This window comes from Nanorana parkeri, unplaced genomic scaffold (genome assembly GCF_000935625.1).
Source record: "Nanorana parkeri isolate BGI_ZX_2015 unplaced genomic scaffold, ASM93562v1 scaffold264, whole genome shotgun sequence".
Taxonomy (NCBI): domain Eukaryota; kingdom Metazoa; phylum Chordata; class Amphibia; order Anura; family Dicroglossidae; genus Nanorana; species Nanorana parkeri.
Window position 1 is genome coordinate 586878 of NW_017306532.1, and position 3160 is coordinate 590037.

The 3160-nt window shown below is 43.0% G+C and overlaps 1 protein-coding gene across 1 annotated transcript in view; it reads left to right on the plus strand.

The window, feature by feature from the left end:
- Positions 1 to 3160, plus strand: part of KIF26B (kinesin family member 26B) — a 326683-nt gene that overhangs the window by 317829 nt on the left and 5694 nt on the right. Inside the window, exon 13 of the mRNA XM_018557066.1 lies at positions 628 to 830. Coding sequence (XP_018412568.1) covers positions 628 to 830 — 203 coding nt within the window. The remainder of the gene's footprint in view (positions 1 to 627; positions 831 to 3160) is intronic.

The following is a 3160-nucleotide window of genomic DNA, read 5'->3' on the forward strand; positions in this document are numbered from 1 at the left end:
TCTGTGTTTCTTTGGGGGGGTCTTTTTGGGGCCCGGGGGGGGGGGGGGGTGGCAGGCAGAGTGGCATGGCAGCCCTGCACAATGTTTGCAGTGTTCCTGCCACCCCCTTTCCAGCCAGAGTATTCCTAATTGCTCCTAAGGGCCTTTATACATCTCCCCACCCAGCTCTTAGCAATTTGGGATGCTCTGGCTGGCGTCCCGTCCAGCTCCTAGCAACCAGTGACATCACTGGGCGGAATGCTGGCCAGAGCTGTGTGAAGAGATGATGCATAGGCCACAACCACCTAGCCCCCCCCCCATCCACCCTCACCAGCTCCCAATAAACAACCTCCCACTGCCGCCTCAGGTGGCTAAAAATGCCAGGGACGCACCTGACAAGGACAAAGCATGTCTGGCAAGGTTAACGTGTCATTTCTGTACTTGCTAAAAATGTTCTTAGCCAGAAAAAAACTTTTTGTTCTTGGGTTTTTTATCCTTTAACCACTTCTGCCGCCAGTGCTAACCACTGTGTCCTTATGCTGTAAATAAAACATTTTTAATAGGTTATTAATTATGGTAAAATGCCTACAAATGGTGCAAGCAATCAGTTTTAAAAAAAATGTAATTCATTATTTTTCTCTGTAATAGGATCTCAGAGGCGTCGGCTTATTCCAGCATTGTCACTTGATGCCACCTCTCCGGTTAGAAAGCCAGCCAACAGCCCTGGAGTTCGCTGGGTAGATGGACCTCTCTGTAATGGTCAACGAGGCCTAGGAGAACCATTTGAAATAAAGGTGTACGAGATAGATGATGTGGAGCGGCTCCAGCGGCGCCGTGGTGAAGACTGCAAGGTAAACTGTTGTTTGGAATTAAAGATGAAACATGGGGAAATGTATTCAGTGCAGGAGGCAGTAAAAAAATCAGAGTATTGTGCTCACAGTCTTCAATATACAGTTTGAAATGTCCTTTGGTGAGAACCCCTACCTTTAAATCTACAACATCCTCTTTGCTGGTTTACATGAGTGAGATTTTCCTGTAGCAATCCATGGGAATCGTATTCAACAGCAAAAATTATGCCAGGCTGGACCTGCAAGTAATGCTTTAGGGCCTTTAGAATGGCATATTGTAGGGTCAAGAACGTAGAGATATTTGATGGGAGATAACGTTAACATTGAATACTGTGAAATGAGCTTTGTGTTTTGGTACCTTCACTGGCCTTGCTTGCCACCCCGATGCACTGCCACTGCCTGTTTTAAAATCCCTGTACTTCTCAGTGTGGGTTTCCCCCTCCCACAGTGTGGTGCGTGTTGTCTGAGCAGCCACTGAACAGACCTCAGAGATGTCAAAAGGTGGCGGGGTTGTTCTAGCACTGTGGCGGTACCAACCATACTGGGAATTTTCCATCAATATTGTCTGCTTTTACTCAGTAGTTAAGGAACTGTTTTTGACAGAGACACAGTATAAAATTAATGACAGATATCGCAGAAAGATGTTACTTTATGTTATTAGTGAACTTACTTCAAACATGTCTTCCGTTTATTCATGTCCATTGCATGTTGGATTCATAGGAATATTAGTTTACATCATAAACAAGTTTCTTTATGCTCACAGAAAGCGATAAAGACGCCACATTTCTGGCAAGATCAAAAAGTATTTTCCTTACTTGTGGAACGTGTTCCTGGCCTAAAAAGGGAAAACCAATGCAGCCAGGTCACCCTGCAGCTGATCTTACCCCCCATTACTGACTTACCATGCCTTGATCTGCACTGTGTCCCTGTGTGGAGGCAGCCATCATGGTAGAGGAAGAGTTTTTGCTTCCTCGTGTCAAGAGAACAGTGAGCAGTAGAATAGTGACATCACCAAATCTCACTCCAAATCTCCCGTCAGAGGTAGCAGTGCCTTCGATCTCACACTCAAAATATACAACTATGTCTGTAGGCACAGGAGCATCTAGGCACCCTTACATACCAGGAAGTGCACTGATATTTTTCAGGAGGAAGTTAGGACAAAAGGTAGATCATTTAGTGTACTCCATTGCAACAATTACCAATTCTAAATGATCCCTATAGCATAGCAAATCTTTACTTTCTGCGTTCAGGACCGCTTTAAGGGTGAGCTGTATATTTTATGTTACAAATTTAACAGCATAATGTTTCCACGATGTTGAAGACAAATTTCCGAAGGACACAAATGAGGTATTTGCTACAAGTGATGAATCTCTTTCTATTAAGTAATCAAAAATGTCATGCATACCCGAGTGCTAAGGCTAAGTTAAATGTAAGATTTTTAATTGCTTAGCAGCATCAAAAATAACTCCTCATTTGCAACATGCTGAAATTATTTTGTTACTAAGTCAATTGTTAACAAGAAGTTCATTCTATAACAGTTATAACAGTTAGCTAATAATCATGCTTATATAATTCAGGCAGGAAATAAGCGTTGCAGCCGTACACTAGTATGCAATTATTGTAATTAAGTGACAGATGACGCATCTTCTTTTTTTTTATGAGTTTTTCCTATTCTACTATGACCCTATGAGTGTATATTACATAATACATAATATGTTAGCTACATTTTGAAATGTCGGTCTCTATTGGAAGAAAGGGTACCACTACCACTTACCGTATATTTACAGTATATATATATACACTGAGTGGCCAGATTATTATGACCACCCCATCAGTACTTCGTTGGGCCACGAGATGACTTTGTTGGGCCGCCTCGTGACTCCACGAGATGTTGAAAGGTGATGCGAGGAATCTGACACTGCACTGTTGCCCTTCTGTTGTCTTGTACCAGTCTTGCCACTCTCCGTTTTGCCCTAACATTGACTAGTCGCTGACGGCCACAATTCGCACGTTCAGACCCAGATTTTTGGCTGACAGTCCAGTCTTTAAACACTTTAACAACAGCTGCTCTTGAACATTTAACGAATTCTGCTGTTTTGCTGATACTCGCTCCATGGCTCCGAGCGCCAACAATCACCCCACGTTCAAAGGCTGTTAAATCGCGTTGTTTACCCATATCTTCCGGAAAAAAATCACTTCTACTGTCGTGGTAAACAACCTGCTTCCCAATTTATAATAGTCTGGCCCTCTAGCAACTTCAGCGCGACCGAAATTATAGCTAATTTGCCTACAAACGTCAGGTGGTCATAATAATCTGGCCACTCAGTGTATAT